Here is a 19,096-nt window from a genome sequence, read left to right on the forward strand (position 1 = left end):
ACAGACAAGCCCCAAAACAAGGCCATCTAAGAATTGGTCCTACCAGCCAACGAATCCTCTCGGAGTTCTGTCAGTAAATCTCCTAGCCTTGGGTCTTTGGATGAGACAAGCAGTTGAAGTCGGTAAGTACCAGCCTGAAGTGGGTTGAAATGAAAAAGCTAGAGCTGTCATATGAATATTCGGGGAGGATGAAAGTGCATATATGAAGAGAGAGAATGTGTGTGTGTTTGTGGGTTTACTTGGATCCATATTGTAATGGTGTCATGGGAGGGGAATTGAGGAGAGTTCGAGATTCTGGTCTCAGTTCTTTCAGTTATTTTGTGACCCTGGGGAAGTCGCTTAACCTCTATGCCTTGTTAATTTCTCATGTGGAAAATGGGGAGGGTGCTCCCTTCTTCACAAGTTGGTGTCCGGCTCAAATAAGAGCAAGACCTCAAATAAGCTCCTGGACATTATGAAATCATGTAGTTAAAAATGAGGTGTCGATAATCCGACGGTAGCTCGCGTCTACATGATGCCCAGTTGCTTGGCAGTTAGACTAGTGCCAAAATTTCCAAACGCCTTCTTAGCTCAGACCTGCTTGGAGTAGGCATATAGGCTTATTCAACACCAAGAAAAACTTACTCAGAGCTTCAACAAAGGCATAGAACTTAGAGAGTTCCATTTCATTCCCTCACATGTGTATTTAATGCCTCCTGGGAACAAGGCACTGTACTAGGCAGTTTGAAAGCATTATGGTTATGACTGAGGGGTTCTTACCCTCAAGGAGCTTATGATCTAGTGAGGGGAATGACATGTTTCATGACTATGTGCAATTTGAGACAAGATGGTGGCAATGCTAAGTTGGGCCCATCTGGCTGACTATTGTTAGGGGTCGGGCTCTCGTCCACCTTTTCTGGGAATGGGAGTGTGGGTTTAGGGCTGCTGAGGGACCCAGACCTGGCTCCTTCTCCTCCCTATAAAATGAGCCCTTTCTCTCTTCTTTGGCATCTTAGCATATTATGGGAAATAATGTCTGAAAAGTTGCTAGAAATCTTCAGATACAAGTTGCTGTAAAAATGTAAAGCAAGGTATAAACATTCTTTCAAATGATAATACATTGTCCCCTTTGTAGAAGGCTAGATGATTTTTTTCCCTTTTTTCTTTTTTTCTTCTTTTTTGGCAATTGAAAACAGTTCACTACATCTTCTTACACTGTCAGTCATAAGTGTCTGGCTGGTTGGTTCAGTTGCTAAGAATGTGTCCAAGATAAAGTGAGTTTAGTATCAGCATAGGATAGTTAGCAAAGCATCATTTGTTTCCCCATCACAGTTTATCCCGGGAAGCTCAGCTAGCCATCTTGAAAATGTCTGCTTCTGTTTACAAGGGAGCCCAAGAAAGAGCCAGCAAGTAACTCTTGGATCCTTTTTCCCACCACCGAAGTATAATTCAGTGTATACATCATTCTTATAGTAAAAGCAGTACCCTCATCCTGAAATACGAAGAACAGTCCAGTGTTGATATCATTGTCTAAGGAGACATTGGCTGACTTTAAATCTATGTTTACTTAATACCTCCAAGTCTGGAAGCTGTCATTTAAAGTTCACTTTTTCTTGATCTATAGAGCTAATTCTTGTTATAAAGATTTACCCAATTCTAGAAATTTGAAATGCTCTCATGTTCTGTTAATGTCTAAACATAGTGAGAGTTCTTTGACTTGTTTACTACATTTTTGAGATCCTAAAATCAGTCTTATTTCATGTGTGCTCTTGTCAGTTTAGCTGTCTGTCATCTCATCAGCTCTAGGTGTCTTGCAGCCAACCCTATTCTTTATGTAGGTATCTCAGAAACATTAGGAAGTTCACCCTGGAAATTTCCCCTGGGCTACATCTCATTCCTGTGTTAGATCCTCTAGTTTTATATGACAGGGATATAAGCAATACTGATGTGCTCACCAATTTATAGTAATGGCCTTGTGTGGTTGGTGGTTTGGGAGCTTTACCTCTGGGTTTATTAGGTCATGGCTGTGCATCTGCCGGCCTGGGCTTTTGTTTTTGAAAGGAGGCCATTATTAGTTTGTCTCTCATTGGGAAAATATGCAAATAAACAGTTATTTAGATTTTTGAAAGCAGACAGAATAATACAGACATATGGGTTGTCTCTGATGGCACCAGATCGGATGAAAATATTTAGTGCAGTTGCTAATGGCTTAATAGATGATCTTTGCAAGTTGTAGGGCCAGTATTTCTGGAGTCTCACCCTTCACACACCTGGCTGGAGCATCTGTGGCAAATGGGCACAACTGGCATTTTTGACTGTATCCAATTCAACACATATGCCATGGTATGAATTTTGGCCACATTAGCTAGAGTATACTTGAGCACCTGTCTTTCCCCTTGACTCCTAGAACATGCAGGCTGGCAGCTTTCTTTTGTTTGTTTGTTTGTTTGTTTGTTTGTGGTACGTGGGCCTCTCACCGTTGCGGCCTCTCCCGTTGTGGAGCACAGGCTCTGGACGCGCAGGCTCAGCGGCCACGGCCCATGGGCCCAGCCGCTCCGCGGCATGTGGGATCCTCCCGGACCGGGGCACGAACCCGTGTCCCCTGCATCGGCAGGCAGACTCCCAACCACTGCGCCACCAGGGAAGCCCCTCTTTTGTAACCTACTGAACATTCTCTGAGGGTTTAGTTTGTCACCACATTAAGAGAATGCATTTTGGAAGAATGAGAGAATAATGACAATTATTTATAATCCCTAATCATTTCATCTAAAGTTGCCATGCATCTTGATAAAAGTTTTCCTCTGAAGTACTTTGCAGCAAATCTCTGTGTCAAAAGGCAACTCAGTGAAGGGGGTGGGTGTGGGTGTGTATGCACCTGTGTGTGCGTGCCTGCCCTTGCACTTGGCGGGTGGGAGTGGGGAGTAGAGAAGAGAGCGAGAGAAAAGGGAGATAAGGAGGGAAGGAAATAGAGGATTAATCTTTCTTAGTACTCTGAAAGAGGGATGTTCTGGCTTCTTGGTTATCATGAGACAAGAGGCTCATTTCTTACTGCTGATGAATTTCAACTGTAATTACAGAGCATCGGTAAGCCACATTCAGTCCCAAGGGCTGGACAAAAAATACACTGTCCACAAAAGCCATTTGAATTCTCTCTGAAAAACCTAGTAGCCAAGTCTGAAAGCAATTTGTGAACAAACTGTTGCTGGTTGTCCATTCAGATTCCTCCACAATGCTAAGAGCCACATTCTAAAAGTGAAATGAAATGGCCTGTGGCTGGATCCAGCGTGACCTGCACTCGCAAGTTTCTGCTGTGTTGCAGAAGCGAACAACAACAGTTAAACTTTAAAGATCAACAGTTTTTCGATTAGGTTCCTGGAGAATAATGGCACTTTTGTACAATTCTTGAAATAGAGCCTACAGCCGCCCCAAACAAAATAGTCTCTTTCAAGATCTTGGAAATAATGACCTCATAGGCAGATTGAACCAGCAGTCCATTAATAGTATCCTTTGTAGAAAGCTGTCTCAGGGGAGGGACGTGGCTTAGTAAATCGGCATTGTTTACAAACATAACAGAATAGAATCCCCCTTTTTTTCCTACGTTTGTGGAATAGTCGGAGACACCTCCCACTTGGGAAGCAAACACATTAACAGCAAGGCTTCCTTACAGGGCCCTACCCTTTCTCCATGGGTCACCTAAAATTGTGCTTTGAAGCACTTGCTTTGAAGGTGAGTTAGAGATAACAAGAGTCTCCAGCCCTATTCCTTTGTCACCAACTCAGAATTATCTGGAATCGTGAGAAGAAGATGAAGTTGTGCCTTGTAAAGAGTCATGAAGAACTGACGTAATATCAGGATAATTTGAGCAAAACCAAATCTGAAATGTCTAGGTAAACGGAGTGATTATTTGCTTCATGTTCCTATTGTGGAAGTAGATAAAGATTCTTCAATTTCAGTAACATCTCTGTAAAAGAGGTTTATTCCAGCCCCTCTTATAATCCCCTGATAAGTTGAATGGAATTAAACCAATTCCAGTTTGCTGGGCAGTTGAAAGGTGTGCCATCTAAGCTGGGTGCCTTGCAGAATGCCTGTGATATGGACCACAGCAAATGTGTAGTATTCAAATTTTGGGCAGGGATTTCTAGTCTACTATAGGAGAGTATAGTGTGAATTTTATATCCCAAGTAGCCCTTTTTTCCCGACCTGAAAAGAAACAGGGCATCTACCTTTTGAGTCTCTACCCAGAGAGAATATTTAGGAACAAAAAAGGCCACTGTTACCCACACCTAATTATCCAGAACAATGGAGCCTAGTATTTTGGATTACGTAGGTGCACTAGAACCCTGACTGGCTCAGACTCCTACTTGGCTTATTGTGTAAGGTCAACTTTGTATATCATGTTAAAGAGGGTATGTATGTTTCTCTGACTTCTGTCATCTCAACTTAACTAACATGTCCTCAGAAAATAGGTATCATCCAGAATGCGGTGGCTTTCTCTCCCTGTGAGACACAGTTTTCACTATTTTCTAGGTATTACCTAGAATCCTCAGTTCTTTTGCAATAACCTTCAAACTTCATTATTTTTACCAACTTAGATTCTGTATATTGAGCTTTAGTTAATAATCACCACATATTCGGGCATTATTTTTGAAGCCAGAAAAGTAAAACAGACAAAGCACACACAGAGAAAAAAACAGTGCTTTTATTCTGGTGGCAAATTCTTTTTAGTGACTAAATTAAAACCATGAACCCGTGTGATACAGGATACCACTGGTGAAGTCAGTCTTAAACTCACTTTTCTTCTGGAGAAAGAATGAGTTTAGAAGGACCAAAATCAAGATGTGAAAGGGAATGTAGACCCATTAGCACTGATTTCATATATTTACCAGCAGTATCTATGAATATAATTGATCCTTGACACCACAGTTAGGTTTTCATTTTACCTTGTGCTCTAGTTTCACCCGTATAGGAAAATATGAGACTTAATCAAGCTGGTGGTGACAAAACATTTACTACTGATATTTTCACTGTCACGATTCCTGAAAAAAAATACAGATTTGGTCTTATTTCATTAGGATAATGCAAGGCATGACACTTAGGCAAAGGAAAAGAGAGATCTCTTGTCCAAACCAAGGTCAAACCAATCATTGTTAGTTGGCAGTCACCTGTGCAGATGGAGAAACTATTAATTGATACTCAGCTATTTTTGAATACGTACAGGCTCTATATATTTGAGAAAATTTAAAACAGTAAAAATTTCCACATAACATAATGTAACTTAGAATTCATTACTGAAAGTAATAAACACATTGTAACCACTGAAGGGCTGAAAAGAGCTATGGTAGATTATTTCTCATTGTAGCAGGTAATGAGGAGACCCCTGTTTTTGTTGTTGTTGTACTTAGGTTGGTTAATAGTAAATGTTATTGGAATAAAGTGATATGCCAAGTTGTGTATGGGGAGCTCATACACTCCTAAATTAGTGCTGGTTAATACTTAATGAAATTACAGAGATTTTGTTGCAGTGGGATTTGATTTTCCTTGTATTCGAACTGGAGATTCACTTGCAAGGTACTCTTTTTTTTATATTGAAGTATAGTTGATTTACACAATGTGTTCATCTCTGCTGTACAGCAGAGTGATTCAGTGATACATATATATACATTCTCTTTCATACTCTTTTCCATGATGGGTTATCCCAGGATATTGAATATAGTTCCCTGTGCTCTACAGTAGGACCTTGTTGTTTATCCACTCCATGTATAATAGTTGGCATCTGCTAATCCCCAACAACTCCCACTCCATCCCTCCCTCCCCTGCCCTGTCTCCCCTGGAAGGTACTCTTCATGCCTGACATGCATGGGAAGTGTCAGGGCCCTAATGCAAGGACTTGAATGAGAATGGGAAGACAGCTGGAAGCAGAAACATTTCCCTGTGGAGTTTGTGCTTTTCTAGTTCACTTTACCCTCCAGTGGGATGAAACCTGAATGTATTGAACTCTCAGCACAAGATACTAAAGAAGAATGAAATTAAGAGCAGATAAGTTGTTAAAACGAGACTGGTTCTTACCACCCTGTTACCCCTGTCAACTCCCTTGTTCCCTGTTCCAGGACATAAAATATGACAAGGAGGAAGGTTATGGTGTCTCCTCACGAAGCAGTCCTCTCCTTGGAACTCCTCTGCTTTATCTTCTACCTGCTCCTTGAAGATGGGGCATTTCTTCCCCTAGCAGTCCACCCCAACTCTGCTGAAACTACCAGGTTTACTAGATTGTTTCTCAGTTCTTTCTCATAAAACAGTAGGGTGTGTTTTGTTAATCAGGTGCACACAGGTAAGAATCAGACGCCAAAGGCATCCCAATGTCAAAGCAACTAACAGATGACTGTTGTGGGCCATTAAGTATCAACAGCCAGGCCTACGTCAATTCCAGACTCCAAGGAAGTTGTGCTACCTGACCACGATGATCATGAGGATAGAATTTTTTAAAGAAGAAAGATTGGAAATTGTTCATTAAAAGACTGAGTGGACAGCAGAAAATAGAGTGTCACTGGGGGAAAAGGAAGGGACCTTAGGTGTTTGTGTCTACATATTGAAAAGCCATTCATTATTGCCTTCACTTTCCTCTTTGGGAAATTGCATCGTTGGGCTTTAGGCAGGCAGCTCCCTTCCCTCTAGAAAAGAAACCCTTCAAAATGGTCAGTGCCAAACCCGAGATGACATGAGACGAATGCTTCTGTTTCTAAGATATTAGACTCCCCGTATTTACCAGGTTGTCTTTTAAACCTCCCTTAACTCCTGTGTTCTCCTCCTCTTCTTTAGGAGCTGTGCCATCAGTTGTAACTGAAAATGTCTGACGGTCTGGATAATGAAGAGAAACCCCCAGCTCCCCCACTGAGGATGAATAGTAACAACCGTGATTCTTCGGCGCTCAACCACAGCTCCAAACCACTTCCCATGGCCCCTGAAGAGAAGAATAAGAAAGCCAGGCTTCGCTCTATCTTCCCAGGAGGAGGGGATAAAAGTAAAGTATCAGTGACCGGGCATTGAAAAGGGGCTAGTTTATTCTTTCATTGTCACTTTCTTTCTCGAGTAGTCATGTCTTGAGCGTGGGCTGTTCTGGGCCTGCCTGACCTTTACAGCTACACCTTCAGAGGTTGTATTTTGTCAGAGGATAATGTTTGATTGACTTACTGTGGGTTTACAGAAAATACACTTACGCTGTGTTTGCCTTTCCCATAGCCTTGAATTCATAGTGGTAAGCCCAGGGAAATCATAGCAACAGTACTGTCTTAAATATATGAGTAGTGACTTTCTTTCTGATAACTTAAAGGAAAATTTATAGTAATCCTTTCCTAACTACAAGTTGCCCTTATTGGGAATTTGAGTATACGTGGATTTACTTCTGTATACCTTTTTGACAACCATGAAAATTTCGAATTGAGTATACGGAAGTCAGTCCAAGTGCCCCATTATTGTCTCTCTGACTATATCACAAGGTAGGAAGAAACTTCTGAGCTATTTGTTTCCTCTCCCATTCTTCTGCCAGTCATCCCCTACACAATCAGCCCTTTTTGCACTGAGTATCCCAACAATATACTATCATTTATCCTTGTGTTGTTCATAATACCATTTGGTCCTTAAATGTCATACGCTGACACTTTGTAACATTGGGAGATATAAAATCTCTAGTAAGTAATTGTCAGGTTGCATTAATTAGCATAAAGCTTAAACATGGCTTCTATAAACGTGACTATTGTGGCGGAAGAGAGTAAAGCCAAGTACAAGGACTCTGGCACCAGAGAAAGTTGCTAAAGGGTAAGAGGGGTGATGTCTCTTGAAGAGAAAAGGGACACTCTTGATCTTCTCAAAGGTAAAACAGATAGCTTTGTAGGTCGTTCATATGGTATTAAAGAATTCGTACCGTAAGGAAAGGTGAAACTCTTATTAGGGCCAGTATCACCTCTTGTAGACCTGTGTCACTTAAGAGTTGCTTTATCCCTCGTGACCCAAGGATGGAAAAGACGGAAATGATGTTAAACCCTGGATCGAAGACAAGCAAAGAAATAAGAAAACACTTTCCATGCAAGGGACCTGCCATCATGCAAGAAGAATTTTCAAAGACATGTTTTCAGACACCGAAGTGGGTCCCGAGAAAAAGTATTGCCAGGAGCAAGGGATGGTTTGACAAATGTATGGTGCACCATGACCCGGAGACCAAGTCACCTGATCCTGCAGCTCCTGTGTTGTATCTGCCACAACTGTAGAAAGAGACTGAGGAGGGGAATTATGTGCCTGCACGAGTCTTTGGTGCTGTCGAGACCGCCATGCTTTGGAAGCCCTTGAACAATCCCCATTTGCCCTTTTGAAGAACACAAGCCAACTGATGCTGACATGAGGTCAGCCAAAACAGAGAGGCTGATGTTTCTGTTTTGTGCTAATACTTCAGGTGACCTCATAGTGAAACCATTACCACTCTACAGAAAACTAGGCCCATGTCTTCTCAGGAAAATCCGATCTAAGTTGCCAGTATACTGGCATGCAAAGAGAAAAGCCTGGATGACTCCCTCTCTCCTTAGGAATTGTTTGAACAGTGCTTTCTTGTGGAAGCTCAAGACTACTTACAAGAAAAAAGTCTTGAATTCAAAGCCCTACTGATTCTTCACTGTCCTTTTGGTAAAACCGCAGATGCATTTGCCAATGTGCATCCTGATGTTAAGGTTGTCTTTAGAACCAGTTGTTTGTTTCAGGTCCTGGAGCCCTTAGATCGGTGTTTGATCCAGCCATTCAGGAAGACTTAGGCCAAACTAATGTATAACTTTGTTGTTCAGAATCTCACAAAGATTCCTCTGTCTGAAGATCCTAGTGCATGGGATTCCTACACCATCACCAATGCTGTATTCTTCATAAAATAGGCATTAGATAGTTTAACAGAGCCTGTCATTAATGTGATCTGGGAGAAGATTTGGCTAGAGATGGTGAAATATCTTTCAGTGATTCCTCCTGAAGACAAAAAGTCTTTGGATGAAACAGAACCTGTAGGTGAGGGTGAACATTTGGCACAGGAGCAGTCATTGGCTGAAGTTGAATCTGAACTGGTTGATGCTGATTCACGTGATGTGCTGGGCTGGAGGATGACTCAGGAAGCTCCTGGGGCTGCAGAGGTGATTATCATAAGTTATGATAAAGATAATTAGGAAGCTATGGCACTGCAGACAAATACAATTATAAGCAACAGGAGAAAAATGTTAAGAACAAGATTAAATCCTCCCCAAGAAAGTAATGAAAAAATGGGTACCTTTACCTGTCAAATCTTACGTGTTCAAAGCTTGAGTGATTTGGCAGAATTCAGTAAAGAGGTGCTATCACGCCTTCCAAAAGAAATCACATTGGACAGAAACCATCTTCGGCAGAACTTAAATCATCAGATGGTGCCATTTAATACCATTGCTGGACAGCTGATAAACTGCCTTCGTACAAAGCTTGAATGATTTAATTGAACTCTATAAAGAGGTGGAGTCTTCCTACAACACCATGTTCGGAAGAAAGCAACCTCAGAGGAGCCTAAATCATTGAGTTGTGCCATTTAAGTATCTGTGTCAGACAGCGGATAAGCTGCCTTCAAAACAAACTTAAATGGTTTAATTTGAGCTCTCTATACAGAAGGGCTAAGCTGTCTTCAGAAGAGACTTGAGAAGACAGCATCTTCAGAAGAGCCAAAGTCATTAAGTCATGTCACTTAACTTCACTTGCTTGGTAGGGCTAAAGCCCCAAACAAGTTGTTATAATCTCAGGACTGGACTTTGATGAAGACTCTGAGAGCACGAAGATCCATGATTTGGACTAACAGTCCACCTCTGTTCATTGCTTCACTGTCACCCCCATTTTCTACTGCCATAATGAGTGGTACATCCTCATCACCTCTGGAAACCATCTCAAGATCTAAATGGAAACTATACAGAGCCTATCACTTTTACTAATTTAAGCTATGTAAACTATCATTATTCTTTTTATGTAATGTACTGTTATTGTTTTACTGTGCAAAAAAAATTTATGAGGGCGTTCAAAAGTTTACGTGACCTCAGTTCCCCTGCCCTTTATTTCACCTTCTAAAATTCTAATTTCCTCAGCTGAACTCTCCTACCTAGGTGGGGGGGTCATTCAGGAACTTGATCTTCATAGGTAAGGAGGGGTTACTATTTTTGTGTTTCTACCTCTTGGTGATTACTTGGATTATACCACAATCAGTCTTGAATGAATGGAAAGAGCACTGGACTTGGGTTCTGGAGACCTGCTTTCAAGTCCAGCTCTGCCACTGATTATTGTGACTTTGTGCTAATCACTTAGTTTTTTGGATCCTCAGTTTCATCACCTGTTAAATGAAAATAATAAGACCTGGCCTCCCTAGCAAAATATTTTTGATAATCAAATGTAATTCTAAATGTCAGAGTGCTATTAAAAGTGAAATTTTAAAAGTGCTAAATAATTGTGAGGTGTTATTACATCTGTATCATTCTGGAACTTACAAACAAACAACTAAAAAACTAGGTTTTAGAATTCATTTTTCTATTTTAAGTAACTTTGTCCCTAACTAGAATTTATATGTCAGTTACAGGAAATTTTAAAAAGAAAGTTAAAATTACCCATAATTTCACAAGCCAAAGATAACTAACTGGGTTGGTGTTTTTCCACCCAGTTCTTCTTCTCATCATAGAGAAATTGTTCATCAATGATAAAAACTTAGAAAATAAAGACAAGAATATAGAAACAGTAGAAATCACCCATATTCACAAATCTCAGAAACTGTTAATATTTTAGTGGCTTGATTTCCAGACTTTTTTAAATGGCTATATATACATATACTTTTTTATATAGTTAAAATCATAACGTATACAGTTTCATATCCTGCTTTTTCACTCAACATTTTATCATGAACACTTCCCTATATTTTAAAAAAGCTTTCATAAATATCATTTTTGATGGTATATAACATTTCATCGTATAGTAGCATCATGGTTTACTTAACCATTTATTTTGTTCATTATTTGGGATCCTATCCAAATTTTTGTCCTAAATAATGTCACATTGTCTATTTCCTTAGTTAAATGAAAATGCTTGCTTTGGTGACAGCAGAGGTTTTTGTTTGTTTTAAGGGGTCTCTTTAATAGCTACATTTCATTGAACAAATGGAACTTCAAGAGACAGGTAGAAGAAAAACAAGTAGTAAAAGTAATTTCCAGATTGAGGACCTGTCTTTGTTGGAGGCCTTTCCAGAGGCTGAATCTTGGTGTTAGAGCAAAGTAAGAGGGACAGTTTGCCATGAAATTATGATGCTTCACCTTACAAAAGTTCTCAGAATTTAGACCAGGAAAAGGACATCCTGAACAAGTGGTTTGATGTTCCTTTATGGACCCTGTGAAGTGTGAGACTGATCAGGTTTCTCTTTTGTTGGCTACTAGAAAGCGTGGAGCCAGATGTATGGCCCCTGCCTAGCGCTTGTAATGGGCCTCTATGGTATGTATGCACTTTGTATAGCTTTCTTCCAGGCTCCGTTTTATGTGCCTATCTTTGTTCTATTTTTTTTTCCTTTCACTATATCGACTTTGAATTTCTGCTGCTATCATACTGTATTTTGTGTATTTTTGAAGGCGTCTTATATCTATTTTGGAACAAGGTGGGGAATAAATACATGGATGGGTAAATAAATACATGAAAAAATACATGAATAAATAAAACAATAAGGCAAAGGCAATGAGGCAAATGAATCAGCCAGGACTCTGAAAATGGTGTAGTACCTCTAAAAATAATCAATGTTAAGGACTGGAAGCTTGGAAGAACATGTGGGAAAGAAGCAGGTGAGGCTGCCTTTGGAGGTGACGTGTCCTATGTGACGTCTTTGTCTTCTGAAGCGTGCTTATGCGTCTTGTGTCTTGTGCTGTACTAGAGCATTAGGTGTGCTTCAGGGGGCATGCAATGCTGTATGAAGGGCTGTGTCTTTAGTGAGCACAGTTCATGTGCATTTTGTTTGTGGGAAATCGAGAGATTTGGGAGCTGGTGAGCCTGCAAATGGAAGTGAAGGCCCCCCTTCCTGGAGGCATACGAGGGGATAGTTGGATAAATCAAATCAAGACAAATAGGAAGTGATCTGTCATTTACTGATTAGTTCCTACGTGCCAAGCTGTGGGACGGGCACTTTATGTGTATTGAGTCTTTACATCCTTACAACTACTCTGTATTAACCTCTTTTTACAGATGAGGCCATTTAAGCTCAAAGCGTTTAAGTAGACAGCCTATAGGGTCACATAGCAAATGATAGACGCCAGAAATCTCCCAGGTGTCTCTGATTCCAATACCTATGCTTGTGCTACTCTATCACACTGCCTTGCAACAAGACAAAGGGATAGGTGGTAAACTATGTTCCTAGCATCCAAAAGCCAGCAGTGGCTTTCATTTTTCCTTAAGAAGATGACAGTGCACTTTGAAACATCTCTGAATTTCAGAGGAGGGGACTTTTTATTGCCACTCAGAAAGAAAGAAAACGTTTTTTCATGTCTTTTTGGAAAGAAATGATGGCAAGAAAATATTCTTGACAAGAGAGATGTGCTAACATTTGATTTGGGTGTTTGATGGATTAGATTCTCATTTGGTATGTGTACTTTATTGGCTTACATATTGCTTACTTTAGAAGGTTGAGGTTCTAAATTGAGTGTGTTCATATATGTGAAAAAGTTCTTTTTTTAATTTTACTGAAGAAAAAGTTCTTAAAGTGCCGTATAGTTTTGTTATTGTATTGCATACACATTATTGTGATAATGCCTAGAGTATGTTATCTTCTATATACACTACACAGCAGGAAGCATTACTGTGCAACAATTATATTAAAGAAGACTCAGTTATCCTTTATGGTCTTGTTACTCAAATGTTTTGGTCAATACACATTATTAACTTTCATCTAATTAATGCACAATAAAAAATACTTAGTGTGATAACTAGACTGAACAGTATGCAGTCTTTCTTCGGTGATGCTGAAGACCCTTTGGGATCTTTCAGTAGCTCAAGGTTATTTTCCTTGCACTAACTATGAGTAGGAGTCTCAATTAATTGAGGGTCCTGTTAGCAGAAAGTCAGATGTCAGAGACCACTACATCCTGAATGGTGTTTACATTCCTCTTGGTTCTTCAAATGTAGACCATACAGCTCAGCAAAGAGTGCTCTTTGGAGGTCACTGCCTTGCCCTTTGGGGAACGAAAGGGCATGGCATCTTGCTTGTCCTCCATGGTCAGTGCTCTGCCCCGGAGAAGAGCCTCCTGCACTACTCCTTTACTCCTAGAAGTCCTCTGTGTTTGAAATGGGAAGAAGGTGGGGTAAGGATGCACTCTATCTACTAGGACCTGTGCTTCTACTTCAAGGCCCGTAAACAGGGAAACTGGGCACAAATATGGTGGCCCAGTAGAAGCAGCAGACAAATTCAAGAAAAGTACGGAATGTGGGATTGGGAGATAAATAGATGAAAGGAGAGAAGCAACGGGGAGAAATAAATTGAGAGAGGAAGTAGTGTATGAGAGGGAGATTAGGAGATGGAGAAGGTACAGGAAGTGGATGAGAAGAGAGGAAGACAGAAAAGAGATGTATCAAACATGAAGAGTAAGGGTTGCAAAGAGAGTGAATTTGACACCAGCTAAGGGATATGAAGTTGCTTTCCTCAAAACAAATGAGGCCTTCCTCCACCCCTTTCAAACTTATTTTTACCCTATATCATTATCCACATGATCAGAAGTGTCCAGTTGAGGACATGGCCTCATGTTTGCCTTTTGTTTTTCAACATTTTCCATTGAAATTGTTGCACGTGTGAATTGGGTGTAAATGAGAGTTGGAACCGGTGTGTGTTGCCTGGAAGAAGATAGGTAAGAGTCAAGTTCATAAAGATTTGCCAGAATGATCACTTTGGCTGAAAGTTTTTGAAGATGATACCACTGAAGGTGATGGCTGTCTGCTTGTATGTGAGTGGGAGTCACTAAAAGGGCTCACATGGGACCATCATTTCCTTTTCCCTATCATCCTCATGGAACACCCAACCTCTGAATTGGGCTTGTAGCTACTCTTGCGGAATTGGGTACCACTTTGTGTTTTTATCTATACATTAAAGGCTTCTGGTTTATGGAGAGCATATATTGTTTTTCATAGCCACTGAAGACCTGACAGGAGGAAATGGGCTTACTGTTCCACCAGAGGGAATGGAACTAGCCATAAAGAAATTCCAGATATGCCGATTAAATATTATGAATTACCAAGGGTGAAATTTTATAGGTTCTTTATGGGGGGGGTGTCTCATGACTTTAGCAGGTTCTACCTGAAGGCAGGTGAAGGAACCTTCCACCATGGGCCTTCCCAACTATATACTTCTGGTGTTTGCTAATATAATGAAAGACGTAAGAGCAGTGAATGTTTAAGATAGCCCAGTTTAATCTCCTTTCTTGGTAGTTATATTTGCAAGGACATCATTCATAGCATGGAAGTGCTGGGTTTAAGAAGTGACAGATTACTTAATTCTCCAGCAAACACAGTCACCCTGCTAATAACGTATATTCCTAGTGAGATGATGTGTTTTGGATGGTAGTTGTAGGGATGTTACAGCGTTCAATGTACTTTCATATCAATCACCTTCTTCAAACCTCCTGTGATGGGGGCAAGGTTTATCCATTTTGCAGAGGAAGGCAGAAGTTTAGAGAGGTTAACTGACCTCCACAAACTTGCCCCACTACTAATTACAAAGCAAGGCTGGCCTAGAATTTAGATCCCCAACTCCTGGTCCAGTGGCGGTTGACTATTATACCACTTGCCATAAAATGAGAGTCACCTAACTTGTTTTGAAAATAGGTTTTGGCCAATGTATTTTGCAGAAATGGAATTTTGATGGAAGCAGGTGAAACTTAGGTGAATCTAACCCATTTTCTCAATCAGCAGTTAACAACAGTAGTCATGCCTTTTTATAAGTTACTCCTCCTGAGGGCCTAACTTGCTAGCAGAAAGTAACAGCCTTTGTAAAAAAAGAAAATAGTTAAAATATTTTTCCCTGATTCCTGTGTTATTTTTTTTGCCTTTAAAATCTTTTTCTATTACAAAAGTAGTATCTGATATTGTTATAATTAAAATAAAGAACGATATTAAAATAGAAGACAAGAGTCACCTCTCATCCCTCTCTTTAGGTTCATTCATAATCCAGTATTTAAGGATTTGGGCCCTTTTCCTCATTTACTCAACATCGGTTTCCTTTTCTGCTCAGAATCGGTATGTATTTTGCCCAAGATCCTAGGTTTAAGCAGAAATATATCTGTTGTGTAGAACCTCTTTTAAATCTTTTACCAACCTTGCACTATCAATTTCTTTAAATTCTTAGAGCCAAGAATAAAATCTATTTTTATGCCTAACTTTCCATTGTAGTTACCACATAGTAATTTCAAGTATTTCCAATGGGAAAAATAAATTTTGAAGGCCCACAAAATGTCATTCTTTCTACCAAAAAAAAAAGGAAAACTAGATAATCTCTCCCCTCTGTAAGGGAAAATATGCACTTCCTGAATTCAGGAGGTGAGGAATTCCTGTGGGTCCCCTCTCATAATATGTCCTCAAACAGGATACTTGTTTATAGAGCAGAAGTGCCAGAAACTAGAACTGTCTTTGCAGAAGTCAGTCCCCCTGGAACTGTTGCCCTCACAATGAGCGCTCGCCTTTTTGACACCACCTGCAGGGCTGCTGTTGCCATAGAAAGAATTGTTTCGGGATACTTAGTCTTACCCGAATTATAAGACCTCAGACATTTTCCCGGTTGGGGGCTGGGTAGGCAGGCAGTTATGGAACGGTGTGCTCAGTGACCCACAAAGCAGAGGATGGAGCAAAATGGCATTTTTTAACTTAAAAAACACCAACTCCAGTACTTAATTTACTTTCCTGGTAGTTAAGTAGACACTAAGGCATTTTAATTCTTGAAAGACCACAAGGGTAACATTTTGTAAACGATCTTTGTGAGGCATTGCCTCTTAGTGAATTGGAGAAATTATCGAACCACTGAATGTGCCTCTCACCCAGCTAAAGAGTGACCAAGTCCCTAAGGGTCGTCTATTGGGAAAAGTAAAGGTTGTCACCCATAGGAGATGAATGGCCCTTTAAAAATACTTCTGTATCCTTCCAACATGGCGTTCCCAGAGCAAAGCCCAGGAATATTGAAGTGAAAAACAAGTATTTTAGTATGATGGATCTCTAACCCTGACACCCTCACTGCCCCTGCCAGAAATGACCCCATGTCGGCGCAAGTTGTTTGGCCTCAGGAACACAACACTGAGTACAGATTGCACCTGGGTAGGGGGAGCACCACAAAGCGGGGAGAGGAGGGAGGTCTTCTAGTGTCAAGCTAGGGGTTGTAGGACAAGCGACCCTCCTAGGAGAGCTCCAACTCCAGCAACTCCAGTATGAGCCTCCTAGCAAAATGTTTTTTTAGACCTCCTTTGTCTCAAAGGAACTTTCTGCAAGATCACAGGATAGAGACATGTGCAACCAGCCAATGCCTAAATCTGAGTTGCATGCGGACTTTGAGCCCAGATCTAGTTTATTAGCTATCTCAGTTTAAAAATGAGATAGAACAGAATTGGATGTTAATGTTGGCTTACCTGGAGCATCTTTTGTAGTTCACTTATATGCTTTACTCAGAAAAGATTTGTGCCTGCTTTTTATGTGCCTAGCTCTGCACTGTGTGTCATGGGACGGGGAATACTACATATACGATAAGATTCCCTGTCCTCAGGTAATTTTCAGTCTAGGTGCAGAAATCAGACACACAGTTTATGCAGGAAATGCCCGGTAGGTGATCTACGAGGCAACAGATGCAGTGGCAGATAGGTCCTCCCATTCCATCCCCACCATTCATTTTCTTCCTCAGTCTGTGTGAAACAGCAACCATTTTGAAGCCTGCCCCTACCATCCCACGTGTCCCTAGCAGCACAAAGCTATGTGGCTTGTCTTCCAGAAGACGCCTTTTCTATCATATCATCCACCTGCTCAAAGCCTTTCCCAGCATATTCGTTATCACTATCTCCAATTTCATCTTTCTTCCTGATTTTCAAGACTACACCCTACCCATTTACCCTTCTGTCTTCTCGCTTCCTCGTCAATGTGCTGTATACATTTCAACGTCCAAGCTTTGCCTCTCCCGATTTTCCTGCTTGTGATGGCTTACCTTTCCTGCCTACCCATTCTTTAAGACCCATCTCCCAAATCCTACCTCCTCTCCAGTAAGCCCTCACTCTCCGCCACAGTTTTCTGATCTTCTTTTATTTTGACATGCTACAGCATTTATACTCTATTTTTCCCAATTTAGCACCGAATTTTCGTTGGTCTGGTAGTATCAGTTGTCGCTTCTTGTTTGCTAAGCTTATTTCCCCAATGAGATCACAAATTTCGAATATTACTTTAGTTCCTAATGAGTCACACAGTACAATCTGTCACTACACTGATCCATGTATACTGGTTAACAGACCTACTGACTGGTTCAGAGGAAAAGGAAGCTGGGGCAGTAGCAAGAGAGAGTTGTTCCTCAGAGCCAGGGCTGTGAAATGCTTGCTGTTTAGAACTAGCCAGCCTAAATGCTTTTTCCTTTGGAAAAGTTGTTTCTGCATTTTAAAAATATGTTTTATATAATATTTTGTTTTTCTGTATTTATATGGCTTTCAATGTCACTTTTTTTTATTACGCCGTACACCGTAACTTTGCGTGCTTTCCATTGCTTTTTTAAAAATAATTATTGTTCTGTTCTTTTAGGCTAAATTTATGTAGGAAAGCATTTCTCTATGTCTGTCCCCTGTTATTCTTTTTCTTCTCCTGCATGCTCTGTTTTGAAGGAGCTAGAAAGTGTTCTAAAAAATAATTCTGGACGTGACATCCAATGAGAAGGCCCAACAAAACTTCCAGGAATTTTAGGGGAAGATGACAAGTGGAACTCCTACAACAAGGAAGACTCAGGTGACAGATTTCTAAAATGCTTTCAGAAGGCAAGCATAGCACCATCCTGGGATTTCATCCAGGGGAGAATTGGTTGCTTTGCTGTACCTCGAACCCTGCACAACTGTGTTGCCATTATATGCTTTTGGCTCCAAAGTGGCACCAGGCAAGAGGTGTACCTGAATGAGTACAGAGGCATCCCTAGTGCAGGGAAAACAGCAACAATGCCATCACCACCAACTGCAACTATAACAACTACTCTAAAACATACGCTCCCACCCCCCAGCCTTCTTGGGGAACCTGGATCAATGTCTCCTCATCCATGAACACATACTGGCAAATAGACATGACCTGTTTCCATATATTGGGTCTCATTTCATATAATGAAGGTCATTCATTCATCCATTCATTTGTTCATTTGCTTATTCATTAAATATCTATTGAATCAAGTACTATGCTAGATAGATGTTGGGGTACAGAGGTGAATAAGTCCCAGTTCCTGCCTTTAAGGAACTGATGGCCTAGTGAGGGACGCAGACAAGTCAGTCAATGAGTAGAGATCAGCGTGGTAAGTGCAGTAGAGAAGTGAGCACTGAGATGGGGCGTCTATTGAAGACTGAGGGAAGGGAGCATTTAGGGAAGGCTTCCTGGAGGAGGTGACTACTCAACTGAGGTGAGTCTTAATGAAGGAATAGAGCCACCTAATAAGAGTTGGGTGGCATCCCAGAAACAAGGAGCAGCATTATGAAGGCAGTAGGCATGACACACTATTAGTTGAGGTTCTATGACTGTAATTACAGGTAGTTCAACATAGCTAGCGCATAGAGTGCTGGTGGGAGAGGCATGGAAGACAGAGCTGTGGAAGGAATTGGGGATCGGGTTCTGGAGGGCTTATATGTGCCATGCTAAGCGCTTTGAATATGATTCTGAAGGCGATACGGAAACATTGAAGCAGGGAAATAATATCAGATTTGTGTTTCACAGTATCACTCTAGCCACAGGAGAAGAATGAATGTGGGTGGGGTGGTGGGCGATGAAAGAAGACAAGTCAGGCTGTGGGAGTCAGGTAGGTGAGAAATGACAGTGGCCTGGCCTAAGGGCCAGTGTTGTAAGAATAAAAGAGGGCAATGCA

The 19,096-nt window shown here is 40.9% G+C and overlaps 1 protein-coding gene across 4 annotated transcripts in view; it reads left to right on the plus strand.

Moving 5' to 3' along the window:
• Positions 1 to 6,822: 6,822 nt before the first annotated feature.
• PAK3 (p21 (RAC1) activated kinase 3) overlaps positions 6,823 to 19,096 on the plus strand; it is a gene marked incomplete at both ends in the record, with an annotated part of 90,433 nt that continues 78,159 nt past the window's right edge. For all 4 annotated transcript variants that reach the window (XM_079727330.1, XM_079727331.1, XM_079727332.1 and 1 more), the window contains one exon: positions 6,823 to 6,997. In XM_079727330.1, the coding sequence (XP_079583456.1) occupies positions 6,823 to 6,997 (175 nt within the window). The remainder of the gene's footprint in view (positions 6,998 to 19,096) is intronic.

The sequence above is a fragment of the Hyperoodon ampullatus genome (assembly GCF_949752795.1).
Source record: "Hyperoodon ampullatus genome assembly, chromosome: X".
NCBI classification, from domain to species: Eukaryota; Metazoa; Chordata; class Mammalia; order Artiodactyla; family Ziphiidae; genus Hyperoodon; species Hyperoodon ampullatus.